The sequence below is a fragment of the Pollicipes pollicipes genome, unplaced genomic scaffold (assembly GCF_011947565.3).
Source record: "Pollicipes pollicipes isolate AB1234 unplaced genomic scaffold, Ppol_2.1 Scaffold_3447;HRSCAF=4054_pilon_pilon_pilon, whole genome shotgun sequence".
In the NCBI taxonomy this organism is placed as follows: Eukaryota; Metazoa; Arthropoda; class Thecostraca; order Pollicipedomorpha; family Pollicipedidae; genus Pollicipes; species Pollicipes pollicipes.
In genome coordinates, this window is record NW_023596297.1 from 25,628,355 (window position 1) to 25,647,023 (window position 18,669).

Sequence of the window (18,669 nt, forward strand, 5' to 3'; positions counted from 1 at the left end):
CAGGCTCAGCCACAGAAGCCGCCACCTCATGCCGGACAGCCTGTGGACAGCGGGCCGCGCCGGTCAACACCGGCGGACGCCGGCGGCCCGGTTAGCCAGCCCGGCTCAGGCGGACAGCACGGTATAAAATCGTTACCTACTGATGTTTTGGCCACTTACGCGAGGCAAACTGCCCAGCTGATTTGTGTATTAAATACCTAGCCTACATTTAGAGCTATAATAGATGCATGCATTCTTGCATTGGAATAAAACACCGGAACGTCGCCGGTCCTAAATGATTTCCCACCCTAGCATCGCTGTACGTTGGTTTCCTGCACGCGAACTGTATTAAGTTCTGTGCGTTCTGCAAGCACTACGTTACTAGTACGAGTGCTACGTTCGCGAGTGCTGGCGCTCGGGGTGAGGGAACAGAAACAGTGTCCTCAGCGAGACCTGCAGCGGCCAGCGCAGTCCTCGGGGGGGGGGGGGGGGGGATCAGGGGCTGCGCGCTGCCGATTCATCATTGCGCCTCTGCACTGCTGGGATTCGGCCCGGCGCCCGACTGTCTCGGCGAATTTCCCCGCAGCCGCCGGCCCGCTCCGTTCATCATGTGCAGGCTTAGCGCCCAAATGCAATATTTATTCCCCAGTTAGCGGGCGGTGGAGCCGTGCTCTCGCCGGCTGAAGTGAGCCCGAGGCTGGCGCTGCTGCTACCTGTTGGGGGCGATCGACGGGTGTTTTCCGCGACGCGGTTATGTGGTCCCGGAGGTTCCTTGTCATCACGCGAGGTGCATGCAAGAGCTCCGTAACATGTGTGCATCGGTAAATCACTCACAGCTTGGTTCGGATAGGCTGGAGGTCTCACAGCTAAAACCGACCATTTCGGAGCTGTGGCATTGAGAAGACGAAGGAGAGTGGGACATTGCTGTGGCGGTGCTGGCTTAGTTCGGCCGCCGAGGCTAACCCAGAACCGACAGGGTACACCAGGGTTATGCGGGCTCCTGGACAGGTTTGGCGGCCGGTCGGACCGGCTGACTGTGGACGACCCGAGTTTAGGCGCTCCCTGCAAGACAGGGCGTGGAGAGCGGGCAGCATGAAGCCGGAAGTGGGGTCCAAATGATGAATGGCTTAGCGTCCGGAAACTGTTGTCCAAAACCTCGCGCGGGCAGCTCGAAGCACATCTCGATCACCTACAGTTTCCTTTCTGATGCTTTTCCACATGGTTATTGGCTACGATGGCTGAAGGGCCCGAAATTCATGAAAGCACAGTTAGGGGCTTTGGCCACCATTCACTTCCAATGACAGCATGACGTTATCTGATGACCTATTGTGGCATTGACTAACCCAGGAGACATGTACCCCGGCCGCATCGGCAATGACTAGTTCTATGTAGTTCTATGTTCTACATAGGACGCTTGGTAACAATATCTGCTTTGGGTAATTTTCTAAACAAAGCTTGTCCTGAATTGGTCAAGAATGGTCTTCACCGCCTCCGGGTCATTTACTTCCACTCGCGTCCTCGGCCAGGGATGGTGTGCACCTATCCCGCCATGCGCACCCAAACTGAGTTACAGCCACGAGGCAAAAACCAGTGGATAGCGCAGCGTGTAAGGAATTTTTATATTTCCAGTTTGATATATAGATGTTTGCCGGTGGCCGTCCTGCTTGGGTCAGCTGTGATGTCTGAGATGGGTCAAACTCGACAAAATCTTCCGGAGAGGGGGACGGCTCCGTCATGCCCATACAAGCTGAAAGCCGTATTGAAAATCAGATTAATTGCAAGACAGTAACATACGGCTGATGTAAGGTCAACAAGCCCATCATGGACCATCGACTAAAAAGACCTTAGGTAAGGCCCAAGTTTACCTTGAAAAGGTCACCGACCGTTCGCTGACCTATCACAAGTGAGCTCTGTGCCCGTTTACTGCTATTCCACATTAACCTTGTGGCCAACGCTATTACAGGCTTGCCATGGGCAATGCAAAAGATGGGATTTGTGTTGTAAATAACTGCAAACCATCCGAAATAGTGTCATAGCTTAATGGCCAAACGAGACATAGGACGATTTTTGCAACACCTGCGCTGCAATGAATTTAGTATAAAATGTCAAATAATACTGCACCTCTTCCCGCTGTTTTCCCCTAGTCTCTGAACTTCTGTTCTTGTGGGAGGCATTCACCTTTGCTCGGCGAATGTTGAAGCCAGCATTGGTAGGCTCTTGTATCCAAGTGAAAGGATTCATCGGGCCATTTTGATGTTAGCATCAATAGCTACTAATAGCTAGCTAATAGCTAAAATATACTTTTTGGATTGATCTACGCCATGTAATATTGCTCACTTCATGCTCAAGTTATTCGATATCTCATTACATATCTACCAAGATATAAATAAACAAGACAAGAAGACAATCACGAGGTCCAATGGCTAAAAAGGTAATGGCTTCGCCTGGCGTTTTGTTATTTTTTTGCGTTAACTCCAGAGGCAATACCGTCATATATTTGTAATTGCGAGTTTAAAACCATGATATTTGCGAGACGCTCGCCTCATGCAAATATCAAAATATACCAAATCTCAGCATGTCTTGAATAAGATATTAGAAGTAGCCGCAGCGGGCCATTTTCTCCCCGTGCCTGTTCAATATCATCTTCTGTTCCTTCGGCACTGCGGTGTGTAAGCCCCATTCCTATGTGCGTCGTGAGTTCATGAAGGGTAAGCTACACGCCCAAGCCACCCAAGTCCACGTCACAAATGCCCCATGAAAACGGCCTCTGGCGACGGGCGTGCTTCTGACATGTTTTACGTAAACACGCGCCCGGGTGGCCGGTTGAATACCCCTCGTTCGGGTGCGGGGTCAGTTTGACCCCTTCCTTAAAATCCTAATACTAAGAGAGATATAGACAACGAATTCACCAAGTAGTTCAGTCTTCATGTGAACTTACTTGTGTCAACGTTTGAGGCACATAGGTTTCTTCCACCTTCGGGTTAAACAAGGTCAAATAAGGTCAAACTCAATAGTTTGCTTAAAGTGTCCCAGACTTTCTCCTGCAACCGCCTTGAACTTAGACACTAGATACCTGTTCTAAGAAAAATGTCACTGGTATTCATTTTAGGTCGGTGACATTGTTTAGGTCAGAGACATTTTCACTTTTAGACAGTCATAGGGACCAAAAGTGTAGAGACTGTTTTTGATTTTTCTAACTTATATAGGCGTTAAGTACTGCGCTAGGCGTCGCGTTTCTAAAACAAGTTGATCTGGGTCATTTTGGGCCAGTAGCATTTTCTCACCTTTAGGATCTGCATGGACGATGTCTATCGCGGTCTCTCTTATCAAGAAATTTGAAATGGTCATCAAAGTGTAACGTATATAGAAAGCTCTCCAGTCAAAAGGCAGGTTGACCTTGACCCCGGCCTGACCCTCATATCTGACCCTAGGCCAATGCAATATGTTTTAAGTTAACTCCAATGATTTTATTGCATAATAAATTATCTCAGAGACTAGGAGAGATCCCAGAGTCAGCAGGTTGCTAGGCTTCGTCTAACACTGCTGACCCAACAGTTCGAACGATTCGCTAGAAATCGTGTTCGCTGACAGCCATATCCTGGCTCTGATCCGCCATAGGTCAGTGATCTTAACAGATACATCCAATTTCCCTTCACAAAAGATCCGCTATTCGATTGTCTACGGCTATGCAAAGTTCGGCGCCATTACACCGTGCCGTGGAGAATTATTTCGTAAAAAACCTTCTGGGATCAAACTGGTACCACGCGGATGCGTGTAACGTTAACCTTGTTGGTGGTCCGCAGGTCGCGTTCATATCATGTTAAATCAACACAATCTTTGGGTTACCCTGAGTCGGTTCGGGCCCCGTGTCGTGCCCTGCGCCCCGTCTCCCTCCCACTCGGTCCTCTCTCACCTGTAGCGTGCAGGCAGCGGGTCTGTCACGGAGCGGCGCTGGTCGGGCGGCAGAGGTCAGTGCCGCTGCTGGAGAACAGTCTGCGCGCCGCTGCGTGCCGTCGGCGGTTTTGTAGCGCGGCGTGGGGTGTGCGCGCGCGGTTTAGATACCACCGGAGGGCCTCGGTCATCGTCACATCCCACACCGCAGTAGATCAGGTGTGCAGACAGTCACATGCACAGCAAGCACGTGCTCATCATGTGGTCAATGTAAGCGTCGGCTTCGTCGGAATTACCTCTCTGCCTCACCTGTGCCAGATTGCATTATAATAATAGATGGGACATCCGGTGAACCCAGGTAATGAAGTAATCTATGACGCAAAGCAACAATTTAAAAATGTTCGCTTGGTTTTATCATCGTAATTGAGTTGACGCGTGCTTTAGGTATTCGTCTTTATCATTAGACACGCTCCAACGAAGTTATAGGCTTATCTGAGTATAAATCATTCACGGAGCAATACGTTTCGTACAATATCTCGAAAGAACACCACACCACGAGACGTTCAAATGTAAAGCAACCAAGAGTAGACAGCAATATACAACTCAAGAAGTCACTCTTCAATTTAAGATTGCCCATTCAAAGGACTGTTGCACAGTTATGCGGTGTGGAATTTTGGCATGAGTTTTTGAGCTGAGATAGACATTTTCGATATTATTCTCTGCAATGCTCAGTTATGCCTTCAGCATAACTTTAAACCTTTTGTTCCTGAACTACGCGCACGGAACTTGTGCAGACTATTTCGCGCCGCCTAAGTTGAAGACGACCAGGATATATGACGTCATAGCGACGTCACACAAATTCCCCCTCCTCAACGGTCACATTATGTTCAAGGTCAAGAGATACATGCCCGGCCATTGACTTATTCGTGTCTGGCGTAAGTTGGCATGAATTGTCGCATTAACAGACACCAGTTGGCTTTCAACCAGCTTTGCGCGGCAAATGAGAGTCTCGATCACGAACAGCGTGTTGTGGCACATGTTTCAGGCCCAGTCCCAGACCCGAAACCAGCCACAGTGCTAGTCCCAGTTCCAGGCATAGGCCCAGGCCCAGGGTCACCAGCAGTCCCAGCTCCATGCCCAGCCACATACCCAGGCCCAGGCTCAGGCCCAGGCCCAGGCCCAGCCGCAGCCGCAGCCGCAGACGCGGCCGCAACCTCAGCCCAGCCCTGTGGTGCGCTACCTAGCGCCGCACTGATGACGTCACGCGTGCAACCGACGGCGATGTAGCCAAGGGGGACTTGGGTTCAGGGGCGCGGAAACTGTGTTCAAGCTGGAGGAGCTCCAAAATGCCAAAATAGACCTTGTAAGATAAGAAAGTAAGCTTCTGCAGGCCAGAATGAGCCATCTACAAGTCAGAATAGCGATAAACTTTCCAAGTGAATGATAAACCTGGTATCGATCATTATGGGTCTGTACGTCATAATGGGCCATCTACAGGCCAGAACGACCCCTCGCAAGACCAGAATGACCATTCTAAAGGTTAGGATGAACCCTCTTGAGGCTCAGAACTGCTCTCTTGTGGTCAGGAGGGACCTTGAATAGCCCAGAATAAGCCCACAACAGGCCAGAATGGGCTTTTGCATATGATCCGTCCAGTTTTCAAGTTGGCGGGGGGAGAGGGTTAAGCTACTCCCGCCACCCCCACCCTCCCCGGTTTTCGCGTCCTTGTTTAGGTTTCATTCCACTTCCCTGGAGGTGGCTTATGCCCCGGGAGCCAAATGTAAAGCAACTTCCGTTTTGTTCATTTGGAGAGAACTGGCAATGAACCAGTACTGAAGCTCACGCATGGCAGGTTCCAGCCTGGTTTTGAAGTCGGCGAGGCGTTGCACCACACACAGTAGTCCGATCTAAGCTTTGGTGGAATATAAAAGTGTCGCAAAGAAGTGTTATATGCCTTCCCTTGCCTGGATGTTGTTGTGCTCATAGTACTTGCTAAGCCTTTTCACAATGCTTGCAACTGATCACAGTACTTGCAACTGATCACAATACTTGTAAGCGTGGGTTTTGTGTGGTTTCTGATCGCAATACTTGGAAGCGAGGGTTTGGTGTGTTCTTTGATCGCACCGCCCACATTAAGCGGACATTTTTGCGTGTTCTGTGATCCCTCCACGCTTATTAAGTGGGTATTTGTGCGCATTTTCTGATTCCACCATTCCCGTTAAGTGGATGACTTTGCGTGCCCTGCGATCCCACATTACGCCGACCGGCTCATTGCATAATGTCGTCTGCGCCCTTCTTGCCAGACAGCATTGTAGACGGTTTAACACGTCGTACAGTACTCCGACCCAGTCGCGCGGGCCAAGCTGACCCCGTTTGGCAAGGTGCCAGCTGATCTTTCTTCGACAGTGGGAGAAAACAATGTGTCCACCCAGGTCTTAACCAAGTACCACTTTATTGCAAATCCAATACCCTTCCATCAGGCCACGTTATTAGCGGGCTCTGTGCGCAGAACAATGCTCTCTTTGATCGCCTGCTATTGGCCAGGTGATCAGCGAGAGCATCAGGCCGTTCAATGTTTGAAAGTTTTTTTTGTGATATCAATGAACGAGCCAGCTTGAAACCACAGAGCGAGCTGTAACCGCTCTTCTTTTACACGTTGGGCGCGATGGGTGGGCTCTTCCTGTTGTAATCCTAGAAATTAACAACCTTAAAATTCTTCCTTTGTAAGTTACAAATGCGATATGTGTGTGTGTTCGCATCTCAGAGCTAGACAACGTCGTGCCAGCTGACTCAGCAGCAAGTACGCCTGGAGGAAGCCTACAGTAGTGGTGGATTTTGGCACACACCGGACATTTTAGAGCGCTTTTATAGCGCTGAAAAAACAGCTCACCAAAAAGCTGAAAACTCACCTGTAAAACTGAAATGATTGGACCGTAATCCCCTGGTATTGATGTTGTAAGCGTTCAATTCACGATGCTAATGAACTGTGCATAACAAAGGCAATCGACGCGGGGAGAGGAATGCTTATCCGTCAGGTTTATTCACACTTGGGGGCCAAACAGACGTGCCTGTTTGAGAAGTTGCGCGTAACAAAGCCTAACCAAGGAGAGAAGGCTTGCGCCGAACATAACCTATGCGTAATCAGGAGGAAGGCTGTTGCAAATGAGCAAAAATATACAGTGTGCGTTTTTATGGGCGGCCTCTAAGATGACATAGCCGGCTGCTGCCTTTCCTCATGTTCTTCGCTGCCAGACAAGGCTCACTAGCCGTCGCTTGGTTGTCACCCAGCGCTGGCTATAACAACTTTGACTGCGATGACTTGAAAAAAGAGTACCAGAGGTCATTGCGTTTCGATTCGCATGTCTTCCGCTGGCTCAGTTCGCTGTTTATGCACAGCTCGTCTTCATTTGAAAATGCATGCGTTTGATTTTGCTCTTAAGACAAGCTGTACACTCTGTCTTGATTTTGGTTGTGTTGCATGCCGGGAATTCTGCGGTCCTTTTCAGTTCGTTTTTAAATCATATGTCAGGGGAAGCAAAGCGCCGCAGATCTTGGAGTTAGCAGGCATGCTTCTGGAACATGCACTGCATTCTACGTACAGCCGACATGAAAGCTTGGAATTCGTCGCGTTCTCAAAATAGTTGCGATTTTGTGCGACCATACAGGGACATTCAAGTCCCGCGGGACCATCCAAGCACTCCGCCCGTTGTGCATCGGCGGTTCGCAGGGGCTGGATGCTGGCCGCCAGGCCCGGTTGGCCGTAGCAGCTCGCTTTGATCTGACTTCCGTGACACGCGCGTGATGGCTATGATAAAACAAATGTCTACGCGCAGCAGGGTGACAACCCCTGCCTGCCGGTAGGGGACGAAGAGTATAATTTCCCCCCCCCATTTTTGGGAGGCCCCTTTTTCCAAAACTAAAGGCTTGGTAGCTGCTGGTACTCAGGTAAAGAGGACACCCCATTACTGAGCTAGAAAGGTTAAATTAGGATCAGAAGACCCCTTTCTACAACAGCAGTCCGTTTTCCGGACCATAAGGCCACTTATATGCATAAGGTAGCGCATGCTCTAAATCAGAAGGCGCAATACTGTGCTAAGGAGCGCATTTTGCTGGCACGGGAGGCCCCGGTTATAAGCCGGAGGCCCTGTTCTGGGTAAGGAGGCACCTTCTATATTCAGGAGGTCCCACATACATGACACACACATACACACACACACACACACACACACACACACACACACACACACACACACACACACACACACACACACACACACACACACACACACACACACACACACACACACACACACACACACACACACACATACATATATATGTATATATATATATATATATATATACATCTGGAACAATAGGCTCCTTTCATATATCAGATAGGTACTGTGGTATGTGCTTGATTGGTTTGTGCGGTCCTCACCTCATAGATTCGAGGTGAGCCATACGGACGAAATTCAAGCCAGCAAAAGTGGCATACGATTGGTATTCTGTACCTGGCACCTGAAGTACTAGTTATGCGGTAAATATTATGTATTTGGTGTAAGAAGAATATGCTTCAGATCCTATTTTTTCGAGGTTATGAGTTCAAAATACTTGTACTGAATTAAGAACCTTCAATATACCAGGAGGTTTTCGCTAAACGATGTTAGAGCGCTAAACACGATCGTAATGGCGGTACTTAGTATTTTGAGCTACGTTCACGCTCGAGGATGACTATTGACTCTTGGTAATAAGTAGGCGCAGCGCGAAATACTGAGTACCACGAATATGATGGTTGCTTAGCACTATGGCGTCGTTAAACTTATACCTCCTGGTAAAACAAAGGTATGTAACTTAGCGAAGTAATCTGAACCCATCATGCCGCAAATATTATGCAAGTGCTATTGCAATGTTGAGCGAAAGCTTCAAGAAACTACGTGTATTCGAGACATTGCAACCGTCATTAACGAAAACATAACTATCCTCCTTTGACTTAACGTAAGGTTTGGCATCGACACGGTACGCGCATCACAAAATACCCTGCCATTTTCATTAAGTGTGCAAATGAGTATTCATGCTATCCGCAAGTGACTGCTGTACACAATTTATTGCGCGCTAACTATGTAGTGATTTGCCAATATTCGACGGAGGGTAATTACCGGAAACATGAAAGTCTTTCTTTGCCATACATATTTCGTGTTTATTGCATTCATACGATCCCTAACTCAATGTATGTATGTGCCATGAAGCATGAACCGACTCAAATAAGTTTAAAACTTATTGACAATGGTAGCCTGCGTAGGTTAATTCAAGGTAACCGGCTCAGTGCGGTTTTAGAATGACTATCGCATGCCGGTTTTTGCTTGGATTTGGCATTGGATTCACCCTGGAACCATGAGAGATCTGCGACTCCTGAGAGTAGCCTTAAAATCCAACTAATTCCGACGAGCGGCAGTGTTGCATTCTGTCCAACGATGATTCAGTCTGTACAAAAATCCATCAGTGTAAAGTGAATTATTCCAGTGTATTTTACAGTGAAGTATGAAATGTACAGCTAACTGAGTCACGAACATTTTGATGTCTAGCCTTGAAATTAAGGCAAGCGTTGCGTTATCTTCTTGCGCTGACAGTGAAATGTCGTGTTGCGCGGCCACCCTGCATTTATATGTTAGTGTTCATCTGAATGGCACTGAAAATGTTTGTTTACATGAAGGGATTGCGCTGCAAACCTGTAGATGAGAACTGTGCCGTCGCCACCTAAGTCCGAAGGATTGGTAAGTATCGCTCTTCCTTACGTGGGTCAGGCACAGCTGCTATCACTACCATGATGGACTATAGACCAGCCTCCAGGCACAGCTGCTATCGCTGCCATGATGGACGATGAACCAGCCTCCAGGCACAGCTGCTATCACTACCATGATAGACTATGAATCAGCCTCCAGGCACAGCTGCTATCACTACCATGATGGACTATAGACCAGCCTCCAGGCACAGCTGCTATCACTACCATGATAGACTATGAATCAGCCTCCAGGCACAGCTGCTATCACTACCATGATGGACTATAGACCAGCCTCCAGTCACAGCTGCTATCGCTGCCATGATGGACCATGCGCCAGCCTTCGGGCACAGTTGCTATCGCTACAATGATGGATTATGGACCAGCCCCCAGGCTGCCAGCTGCTACCGCTACCATGATGGACTATAGACCAGCTTCCAGGCTGCCATCGCTACCATGATGGACGATGAACCAGCCTCCAGACACAGCTGCTATCGCTACCATGATGAACTATGGACCAGTCTCCAGGCTGCCAGCTCATTCGGAGTATGTCACGTTTTTCGGTGGCGCAATGCATACGATAAACAATGTTACTCGTACACACGCGTGTATTCACATTTCATAGTATACAACTGTTTGTGAGTCACTGCTTTCACAACCGTGCTGACAAATGTATATCAGTATCGCTAGGTGGCAAGAAATTGACACATGAACACCCTCACCAAACCATATACACAGGCTGCCTTTGACTGAGCCATATCACAGACACCTGGGCATACCCAGATTCACATGCTGGCCAACAAGCAGCGACCAGATGTGCGGCGGAGAGCACAAGGTAAACAAATGATTGTGCTCCGTGTGACGAATGGGCGTTGACTAGTGCAGTAACTACGAACGGCCGATATGATGGTGTGGAGTGTCCGCACCAAACACTACAACCACACACCCAACGTCCATATGTTCCCGCAAAACGGGCCGACTTGCCGCGCGTGACTGAGAGGAAGTACCCGCCTCACAGTTGGTAACAATAAGAGGCATCCATGAGGTGACATCGGTTCGAGGTGACCAGACCGCGCTCAGTGCAGTGTCCGCTGCTGTCAACTGGCGCAGCGTTCAGCCGCCACCGACGGGGCTGAATGTGTTGTAGCCGGCCGGCAGCGGCAGGGCCTTGACCAGCCTGTACGTGTCGTCCCGGGGCGCCTCGAACAGCGCTTCGATCTGCTGCAGCGAGAGGCCGCGCGTCTCGGGCACGGCCAGCACCACCACCAGCAGCAGCGCGGACACGATGCCGGCGTGCACCAGGAACACGCCGCCCAAGCCCAGCGCCGCCAGCATGGCCGGGAACAGCTGCACGCTCAGCAGCGACGCGACGTTGTAGTAGAAGACGAGCGCGGCGCCGGCGGCATCGCTCAGCCGCGGCGGCACCATCTCGCCGATCAGGCACCACGACACGGAACCCACGCCCATGCAGAAAAAGAATACAGCCAGCACCAGCGCCGCCAGCGGCAACCACGCGTACGCCGCCAGCGCCGGCACGTAGAAGTAGGCGGCCACGGCCAGGTAGCTGATCACCATGCCGCAGGCGGAGACAATGAGCAGCGTGCGCCGGCCGGCTCGGTCGAGCAGCACCGACACGACGGCTACGGTGACGATGCGCACCACGCAGAGCAGCACGCTGACGAGTGTGGCGTCCAGCGCCGTGCCTAGCTCGCGCAGGAACACCAGCGAGTAGCTGATGACGGCCGTGTAGCCGCAGAACGAGACGCCCGACAGGAGCGCGGCCGACAGCAGCAGCGGCCGGTAGTGGCGCCGCTGGCCCAGCAGGCTCCACGGCGACTTCCGCGCCACGACGGCCGTGTCGGTCGGCTCGGTGGGCAGCTCGATGCCGAAGAAGAGGGCCGAGCGCTCGGCCTCGGCCAGCTGGCCGGTTCTCAGCAGCCAGACGGGGTCGGACGGCACCAGCGTCAGCGCCAGCATGGCCGGCACGGCGAACACGGCCGCGCCCACCAGCGATACCCACCACCATGGCAGCGCCAGGCCCAGCACCAGGCTCACGATCACGTACAGCATGTAGATGATGTCGGGCAGCATGGCCAGGAGGCCGCGGTACTCCGGCGACGCAATGCTGCTGATGTAGAACACGTGCAGCACGAAGGCGGGACCGGCGCAGAAGCCAACCAACAGGCGTCCTAGAAAGAGGGTCAGACACGGGTCAGATGAAGGCACAGAGTTGGGCGAAATATTGACTGCTTTACCTCAGTGTGGTGCTGGTTAACGTGCGCCCGGGTGGCCGGTTGGATGCCCTTCGCTCGTGGGGGTTGACCCCCCTGGGATCTCAGGAACTAAGAGAACTAGAGACGTCTAAAGTGCCCCGCAACCTAGACACCTGTTCTAAGCAAAACGTCACACACTCATTTAAGGTCAGTGACCGTGTCAGACCTTTCGTAGGTCATGGTTACCAAAATTATACAAGACTGCTTTTAGTTTTGCATTTGAATAAGCGACAAAGATTACGCAAGGCAGTATGTTCCTAAAAACAAAACGTTGACATGGATCATTTTAGGCCAGTGGTCTATTCTGACCTCAAAGAAGCTCATGGCAAAAGTATAATGAGGTTCCTGTTTTCAACAAATTTAAAATGAGGACCAGAAACTACCCCATACAGGAAGCCCTAAAATAGTAAAACATTTTGGGTTTGACCTTGGTCTAACCCTGATCCCTGACCCTAGGTCAATGGAATTTGTTTATTCAAGTGTTGCGTTGCCCATGACGGTATTTTAGAAATGTACACCAGATGAAACGATTCCCCAACAATTGACTTCGCTGAATTTATGGCCTGACTTTGATCTGCCCTGGATCAGCAACCTTACAAGGCACATCCAAATTGATGATACCAAACAATTTACTATTCAATTTTCTGCAGCTATAAAAGAAAATTGGCGCGGCTTCGCCGCGCCGTTCGCAAACTATTCCGGAAACATCTTCGTGGGAGGCAAATTGACCCCCACCCGAGCGCGTGTCACGTGTTAACATTTGCCGGTGACAAATGCACAACCACGTAACACAATGGATATTCTCTTTCGTATCCGAATGACATAAGTTAACTTGCTAAATGTTTGAAGTACATCAGCAGTTATATTTCGAGGAGCGCGGGCAAACGTCTGATGGCTTTGAAACAGGCCGCAGAACGGTGTCACCAACTGTTCAACTGCGTCCGGACCTGGTGCGACGAGAAGCTGACCTGCTAGCAGAACCTCGTAGCAGTTGGCCACGCTGGTGATGACGAAGCCAACGACGGCGGGAATACAGAACCAGAGCATGGTGTTCTTGGCTCCGAGGCGACGAGAGAACTCCCCGGCCGCGGCAGATCCGACCACTGTCCCGATGAAGTTGGACGTCACTGCGAAAACAAGACATTCTGGGTAAGATATTCATTTGAAGCAAGTCGTGCAGGATGGTTTGGCTCGATTTTTCGCCATTGTAATGCATTGCGTCTCCAGGCATTACACTTAAACTAGGTAACGACAACAGACGGAGCTAATAAAAGGCACGCGGACCGGAGAATGCTGAGTTATTGGATTGTATTACTGTGTCGGGACAATTGGACTCACCACATACATTTAGCTGAAGTTAAGCGTGACGAACAGCTCCGTTGATGGAATACGACAACAATCTAGAAAAATCTTCTGGCAGAAGTTGTTTCACCTTTCGCCTTCTTTCCCATTGGCCATTCATTATCTTCCACACTGAGCTGCACTCACCTATCCAGACCTCTTGGCATTGCCACGCAGCTGCACTCGCCGCTCCAGACCTGGTGACACTGCTATGGAGCTGCACTCAACGATCCAGAACTTCTGGCACTCCTATGGAGCTACACTCACCGATCCAGACCTCCTGGCTCTCGGTAAGCACGAAGCCGCCGATGCCGCGGGACAGCTGGTCCACGCAGAGGCCGCCGACGCCGATGCCGACGGCCCAGCCTCCGACGGCCATCGACGCTCCGAGGGTGGCCAGCAGCTGCCGGGCCAGGGGTCAGCCATCAGCCCCCGCCACCCGTTGTCAGCGAGCAGTCATCGGCCACTCCGCTAGACGACACAGGCTCACGACTTGGCCAACTGTATAGTTTAGCGTAATGCGCGAGGATATACCTGAGAATAGACGCCTTATTATTCACATGCTCTTTTAAGCGCGTGTTACGTATATCGCAACTAAAAAACCAAAGCTTGTACATTGCACTTGATAAAGCTGAGATTGCACACAACTCAACAAATTTAACTTTATATGCACTTGCTACTGAATTAGTGAAGTGTGAGACGATTGCTGCACTGCAGATAAGATTGTGATGTTGCATTGCAGACATTAGTGGAAAGCGCACAGGAACGTGCTTTGATCACCTCTGACGACACACTGGTCGGCATTGATGCTCACCTGCGCCCACAAACGGGGCTTCACCGCCCCGGAGGTGCCCTGCGCTTCGACTTCGCTTGCCAGGCCCATTGCTGCGCTGTCTTCTGACCTGAGGACCTACCAACGGCTCTGCTAGCAGGCCAGCACCCCTCGCGGCCCTACGTGCCCCTCACGACAGATGATTAGCTAGTGTCTGCTATTTTGCGGCACGCGCCGCGTTATATACGCCCGGCGCCCGTCCCCGCCGGTCGCCGGTTAGCCAGCACGCGTCATTGTTTGACAGGACGGCGGTGGAGACGAGCACCGCCGATCCGGTTCTAGCTGGTGACATCTGACACCGTCGGCGCCACTGATCGGAGGGCGGACGCTCCTGGAAAACCTGCGCCCCGCTTCAGATCCCAGCAACATGCCGGCCATCGCATGGGGGACTGTGTGGGAAATCAGTTGCGCGCTTATTTTATATCCACGTGATCCACACTCAGTTGCCTCTCAGAGACTGGCACACATTAGAAGGAAAAAATGGCGTTACGCAGACATTATCCATGAATATTTCTTGCATAAGGCATTAAGGCCCAGTCATATCTCCTTACAGAAATAGCTTGATCCGGGATCTTGAGTATCCTGAATTTATCTCTTCTTCACTATTTCATCAAGCTTAACATTTGCCATCACCGAAGCAGGACAGGTCTTCAGGTTTTTCGAAACAACTCACCGACCGTCCAACGCATAATGACGAAAATTTGTCAGCTTTTGTGTCCCTTAATTTTGTATGCCCGACCTATAAATTTCAAGTCACTTCTATGTCAAAGCGCTGATTTTTGTAACAAGGTTCTCAACAAATTTGTCCGGCGAAGGCTTAGAAAATCTGCGTGACAGGCCTGCTTTTGTGCATGGCTGTTTCTACGAGACCTCTGATGGTCAGAAGTGGTAGTATATTGAAAATTATTAATGACTGTGACCTTTGCAAGGTCATTCGAGGTGAAGGCCGCATCAAAGATAACTCTTAATTGCTGCCAATTTGGTCCACAAAGCAGTTATATATCATGGGCCAGCGTAGATGATGTACCGTTGGAATGTGTCGTTCAGGGTCAAGGTTAGGTCAGCCCAAGTCGCATCTTTAAATAATTTAAAGGACTATAAGCAGCCATTTCATAGTGTGTGCGTACGACCGTGATCCACAAAGACCTGAAGCTTTATGCAGCCCATTATGAAGACCATGAAACAGCATCTGATAGTGTTTCGCATGGCTGTGATCCACGAAGGTCTGAAACCCAATGTCACCCATTATACAGCATGGTGACATAATGTTGCCATGCTGTCCACAAGACTTTATTACCTAAGCCCATAGTGGCTGCATAACTGGTTGCTACTAGATCTAGAGGTTATTCCTTGGCAATAGTTAGTAGCATTCTTTTACTCATACCAGTTTTGATCTGCGGAGCCTGGTAAAACGAACCGGCAAAATTGAGTTTGACCTGGTTTAAACAAACCTGAAATTTCAACCCAAAAAATGCACACGATTTAAGTAAGCGTTCTAGATTGCGTACACGGCTGCAGGCTGCAAAACTTGCACATTACCTATGCTGAGCCGTTCTTCAGTTGTGCTCTAACACATCACGGGTAAAATCGATACCGGATGAATGCTCACGAAAAGGGACAAAATCGGCGTAACTGTTGAGTTTAACTATAAACTGACTGCAACATTTTTTAAGGAAAAAATTGCCTATATTTCTTATGTATTTATCAAACCAAGTCGAAATGTAGACGCAGGCAACTGTGAACTATTCACTCCAATAACATGGTTCGATTCATGAAAGTTGCCAACATGTGATGGGGCATGTGGTGACAAGATGCTCTCTGCTACAAAGACTATCTGATGCCACTTTTGCATTGCTCTGGTGTGTTTATTTTTCCTTGGTAAGAGGAGAAAATCAGCATCCTAAACGTTATTCTAACCAGCCAACGTTTAGCTGCCATAGGTAGAACCAGCCAGTAAAATTGTCATGCATCTACGGTACTCACCACGGACATTTCTAGGACGTCGGAAGTGTAGCTGATGACCGGGTCACGTCGCGTCGGGCCGGTTCGCTGAAGCCGCATGGTTTTTGGTTAGCTCAGGAGAGCAAGCTCGGACCGTGGCCTTTCGCCTAATCGAAGTAACACAGGATCAGATGAGCTACATTGATGGCGGTAAACCCTTCAGAAAATGAAGGGTTCACCGCATTGTTCTCGAATGCGAGGGAGTATCCGCCGTGCCAAAAGAAAGGCCTCAAAGGGTGGCTGCTTCAAACACCTTTTCAAAATTAATCATTTTCGTGCATGGCCACAGTGCGCATGTTGAGCATCCATGTGCATGGGTGGTGGACCACGATTCCAACGGCCTTTTTTCCGACGCCTCTGTTAACACGCGCTCGGGTGGTGGGTCAAATTGACCCCCAAAGGTTTTTCCAGAACGGTTTCCGAACGGCGCGGCACAGCCGCGCCAAATTTTGCACAGCTCTAGAAAATTGAATAGCTGATCGTTTGACATCACAAATTTAGATGTATATTGTAAGGTCGCTGACCTATGGCAGGTCAAAGTCAGGCCATGGTTTCAGCGGGGGCAATTTCTATGGAATCCTTCAATCTGATCTTACAACGGAGTGTTAAACGAGGCCATGCATCTCTGGGATGCTTTCTTAGGCAACACAACAGTTAAATGAGCATATTATATTGACCTAAGGTAAGGTATGAAGGTCACACCAAGGTCAAAACCAACCTGTTTTGTTACTCTAGGGCTTGCTGCATGAGATAGTTTCTGGTGCTCATTTATAATTTATTGACAGCAGGAACTGCATTATACATCATCCATGGACTTCTTAGAGGTCGGAATAGGTCACCGACCTAAAATGACCCCGGTCAACATTTTGTTTTAGAAACATACTGCCTAGTGCAATCTTTGTCGCTTCGTCAAATGCAAAACTCAAAGCAATCTTGTATTATTTTGGTCACCTTGACCGTCAAAAGATCATACAAGGTCACTGACCTTAAATGAGCATGTAACCTTTTGCTTAGAAACGGTTATCTAGGTGCTGGGGGCACTTTGAAGATCAACCTGAAACTCGACCTTGTTTGACCTTTTTTGACCCGAAGGTCATGACCTAAGAACATAAAAATTTGACCTAAGTAAATTCACGTACAGGTCAACACACCCTGCAAATTTAGTATCTCTAGCTTTCTTGGTTCCCGAGATCTCAGGGGGGTCAAATTGACCCCACCCGGGAGAAGGTTATCTAGCCGGCCGCCCATGCGCGTGTTAAGTTATTTTATATGGTGCGACATGTGCAAAGAGAATACACGATGGGATAATTAACTGTGATGTTGTTTATAATGTGTTTGATGCTTAATGTTGTTTGTAACTGTGATGATGTGTTAGTTACCGTGCAAACCTAGTGAATATGAACGCTTAGCTACTATGCTGTGAAAAACTTATAGCGTCTTCCTTCGTGTCACAGCTTGTGGTCTGCAAGCCACTGCACGAGCAGTTTCCTTAGCACAAAAAGAACAAGCAAGCGTAACCAGACACACGCAAGTTACAAAAAGAAAGACTGGCCTTTTAAAAGTCAATATTTCCACGCGTCGACATCAGATTAGTGTCAAAGTTCAAAGAAATTACGGAAGCGGACAGTTACTTATCAGCTGTCATTCACAATAGTCTGTGTCCGTCGCCTAATGTATACTTCTCATGAGATCTCATGAGATAGACAGTTTTGGTGCACAATTGGCCTGTACGCGAGCTGGGAACGAGCACAAAGCTGACAAACTGAAACGTGTTCCAACAATAAACACACCACACGTTTTGTTTGGTGCGTGAGACTAACGACGTAGCACTGGTAACAACGATCAGCACGAGCAGTTTCCATAGCGAAAAAGGACAAGCAAGTGTAGCCAGAAGCCTAAAGGGACCCACGCACGCTCCAGGATTATGTCAGGGCTGTCTCTCATAAGCACTTAGCAAAGACGCTGACTGGTTTGGTGTGCTCGCGCCTTTTCAGTGGAAGCGCTGAGGTGTGTACTCACTCGTTGAACACCGAATGCAGCTCTGCTCTCAGCGGACCTCCATGTTTCTACCAATCATGTCATTTATGAAATGTGGGATACAAAAGACGCTGACCCCGTTTCCGCTGGCGAGAGAAGGTACTGGAGCAGTCATAATAACTGTGGTACTTGCATCGTCTCGCACTGCGAATTCGGATCAGACGCACCCCAGCGTTCTTAACACCAGGTACCCGGAGAAGAATGGCACGTACTCGGTGACCCGCACCGGCCGGATACATCCGGATCAGTCCAGCGACGCGGGGCCGACTGCTCATCAGCTGTTCGGCAGACGGCGGCGGACCGCGCCGTGTTTACGGTGAGCGGCGCGTGCGCGGATAAGTGGCGCCCTTTGCGGCGCCCCGCAAAACTGGCCGCTACCAGATTTGGAGACGGGAGCAACCACCCCGCCAGACGGAGGGGTGACACTAGAGGCGTGTGCCGCCGTCGCGCCGAAGAGGGAGGAGGGGGGTGGATGGGAAACGGAAGCTAGCTGACTCCCGTAGCTGTCAGGACTGCTGGCTGTCGCACTGCCGTCG

The 18,669-nt window shown here is 49.8% G+C and overlaps 1 protein-coding gene across 1 annotated transcript; it reads right to left on the reverse strand.

Annotated features, from left to right (window-relative positions):
* Nucleotides 1–10,762: 10,762 nt before the first annotated feature.
* On the reverse strand, nucleotides 10,763–16,087 carry LOC119092350 (facilitated trehalose transporter Tret1-like). Its single transcript, XM_037215314.1, has 5 exons — nucleotides 16,079–16,087; nucleotides 13,531–13,666; nucleotides 12,891–13,049; nucleotides 11,670–11,838; nucleotides 10,763–11,381 (listed from the first exon to the last, which is right to left on the reverse strand). Exons 1-5 carry the CDS (start codon nucleotides 16,085–16,087, stop codon nucleotides 10,763–10,765), a joined length of 1,092 nt encoding a protein of 363 aa, XP_037071209.1.
* Between the last annotated feature and the right edge of the window lie 2,582 nt (nucleotides 16,088–18,669).

What these genes read in the sequence shown, in the direction of transcription:
- LOC119092350 (XM_037215314.1), bottom strand. An exon ending in GAGCCAGGAGGTCTGGATCG is followed by an intron (nt 13,050 to 13,530) that starts GTGAGTGTAGCT and finishes TTGTTTTCGCAG; the next exon opens with TGACGTCCAACTTCATCGGG. An exon ending in GGCCTGGCGCTGCCATGGTG is followed by an intron (nt 11,382 to 11,669) that starts GTGGGTATCGCT and finishes GGCCGTCATCAG; the next exon opens with CTACTCGCTGGTGTTCCTGC.